The sequence below is a fragment of the Quercus suber genome, unplaced genomic scaffold (genome assembly GCF_002906115.3).
Source record: "Quercus suber isolate HL8 unplaced genomic scaffold, Cork oak 2.0 scaffold_669, whole genome shotgun sequence".
In the NCBI taxonomy this organism is placed as follows: Eukaryota; Viridiplantae; Streptophyta; class Magnoliopsida; order Fagales; family Fagaceae; genus Quercus; species Quercus suber.
In genome coordinates, this window is record NW_027070110.1 from 316,837 (window position 1) to 319,725 (window position 2,889).

Sequence of the window (2,889 nt, forward strand, 5' to 3'; positions counted from 1 at the left end):
TCCTCCTTAACTCCACCATCGGAGAGAGAGAGGAAAGAGATGAGAGAGAGAATGTTGTAGAAGAATAGGTGAGAGGAAAGAGACACGTAGAGAAGGAAAATATGATATTTATAGTGGTTGACTTAGGTTTGATTTTTTTAGGCATATGTTCTCATAGAAGTTCTTAAGCAATCAAAACCCCTAACTTTTCGATTTGTTTGGACTTTTGTTTTTGATATATTATGTGTTAGAGTAACGGCTGAAAGAGAGGTAGGTTACGGATTAGTAACGGAGGGAATCACACGTGGATAAAGTGTCAAAATTGAAACCACAGATAGACAAGTCAAATTAGAGGCAAAGGTGGGTAAAGTGTTTCAAATTATCCCTTAATTTAATTTCTAAAAACAGTTCCAAATTATTCCTACAATAAGTAAACCATTTAGTACAACAATCCATACAATACAAAATTTTGAGGCATTTTATCAAACACAAATCAAGTATTATTGTTCCAACCACTCCCTGCATTTATGTGATCAAAGAGCGACCCAGAAATAAATCCAACTTTGATGTTGAAATTTCTCAAATTCCTACCAAAATACTTAGAATTAATTAAAATTGACATCTTGTCTGTGAAACTTTCGGCGTGGAAAGATTTTTCCTTAGCTTTTATGTCCCAGTATTTCATTCTTATTTTCCTTCGTTGGATCAAAGATAGTGACTATACACTCAATTATTGAGCAGTACTGGGGCCTTCTTGCCTTTTCTTTTGTCTTCACAGAAACCATTATTGAGGAGTGGGGCTGCTGTTAAAGTAGTAATTATTGAGCGGTAGAGTCGTTGTTCACATTTATCTGTTTAGCTCTACGTGGACTTTGTCTTTACATAGCTAGCCAAGTCTTCCCCACTCTAATCTTCCTCCTCCCATATCTCAAACTACTCTCTATCAGCTAAGCTTGCTACGTTTTCTTTCATCCAACAAGAACAAATGGCCGATGCAATCCTGTATGGCGTTGTACAGAAGATCATCGAAAGCCTGGGCTCCTCCACTCTCAAACAGATTGGATCGATCTGGGGTGTCAAAGATGATCTCGAAAAAATGAACGACACCGTTCTCGCTATTCAAGCTGTACTTGAAGATGCAGAGGAGCAGCAGATCCAGAACCACCAAGACGAGCACTGGCTCATGAAGCTCAGAGAAGTAGTTTTTGATGCCGATGACTTGCTGAGCGACTTCTCCACTCATGTGTTTCGGCGCAAGGTGATGGGTGGTGATAAAATGGCAAAGAAGGTACGCATTTTCTTTTCAAGTGAAAACCAAATAGTTTTTAGTCTTAAGATGGCTTGCAAAATAAAAGCCATGAGGGAGAGGCTTAATGATATAGCCTATAATAGGAACAATTTCCATTTGATACAGCGTCCTTTAGAGACACAGGCTGTGACTAGGGAGAGGGAAACTCACTCATTTGTACGTAAAGAAGAAGTTATTGGGAGAGAGGATGATAAGAAGGCCATAATAGGTCTATTGCAAGACTTTGATGTGAAAGAGAATGTTACCTTTATATCCATAGTGGGAATTGGTGGGCTAGGGAAGTCCACACTTGCTCAATATATATACAATGATGAGATGGTCAATGGTCATTTTGAATTGAAAATGTGGGTGTGTGTCTCTGATGTCTTTGATGTGAAAACCATTGCTGGAAATATGATTACATCTGCAACTAAAAAAAAACCCGAAAGCCTGCTAATGGAACAATTGCAAGATGAACTTCTCAAAATTCTCGATCAAAAGATATATTTACTTGTGTTGGATGATGTGTGGATTGAGGACAAAGCAACATGGGGTAAATTGAAAACACTTTTGTTGGATGGCAAAAGGGGAAGTAAGGTGGTGATTACTACACGGACCAAATTGGTTGCAGATATTACTAGCCCAAGCTCACAATATTTTCTANTTAACTCCACCATCGGAGAGAGAGAGGAAAGAGATGAGAGAGAGAATGTTGTAGAAGAATAGGTGAGAGGAAAGAGACACGTAGAGAAGGAAAATATGATATTTATAGTGGTTGACTTAGGTTTGATTTTTTTAGGCATATGTTCTCATAGAAGTTCTTAAGCAATCAAAACCCCTAACTTTTCGATTTGTTTGGACTTTTGTTTTTGATATATTATGTGTTAGAGTAACGGCTGAAAGAGAGGTAGGTTACGGATTAGTAACGGAGGGAATCACACGTGGATAAAGTGTCAAAATTGAAACCACAGATAGACAAGTCAAATTAGAGGCAAAGGTGGGTAAAGTGTTTCAAATTATCCCTTAATTTAATTTCTAAAAACAGTTCCAAATTATTCCTACAATAAGTAAACCATTTAGTACAACAATCCATACAATACAAAATTTTGAGGCATTTTATCAAACACAAATCAAGTATTATTGTTCCAACCACTCCCTGCATTTATGTGATCAAAGAGCGACCCAGAAATAAATCCAACTTTGATGTTGAAATTTCTCAAATTCCTACCAAAATACTTAGAATTAATTAAAATTGACATCTTGTCTGTGAAACTTTCGGCGTGGAAAGATTTTTCCTTAGCTTTTATGTCCCAGTATTTCATTCTTATTTTCCTTCGTTGGATCAAAGATAGTGACTATACACTCAATTATTGAGCAGTACTGGGGCCTTCTTGCCTTTTCTTTTGTCTTCACAGAAACCATTATTGAGGAGTGGGGCTGCTGTTAAAGTAGTAATTATTGAGCGGTAGAGTCGTTGTTCACATTTATCTGTTTAGCTCTACGTGGACTTTGTCTTTACATAGCTAGCCAAGTCTTCCCCACTCTAATCTTCCTCCTCCCATATCTCAAACTACTCTCTATCAGCTAAGCTTGCTACGTTTTCTTTCATCCAACAAGAACAA

The 2,889-nt window shown here is 37.5% G+C and overlaps 1 protein-coding gene across 1 annotated transcript; it reads left to right on the forward strand.

Annotated features, from left to right (window-relative positions):
• The first annotated feature begins 479 nt into the window (after positions 1-479).
• LOC136064337 (putative disease resistance protein RGA4) lies at positions 480-1,993 on the forward strand. Its single transcript, XM_065765974.1, has 2 exons — positions 480-1,267; positions 1,394-1,993. The coding sequence occupies exons 1-2, from the start codon at positions 965-967 to the stop codon at positions 1,991-1,993; spliced, it is 903 nt and encodes a 300-aa protein (XP_065622046.1). The 5' UTR covers positions 480-964.
• Positions 1,994-2,889: the final 896 nt, after the last annotated feature.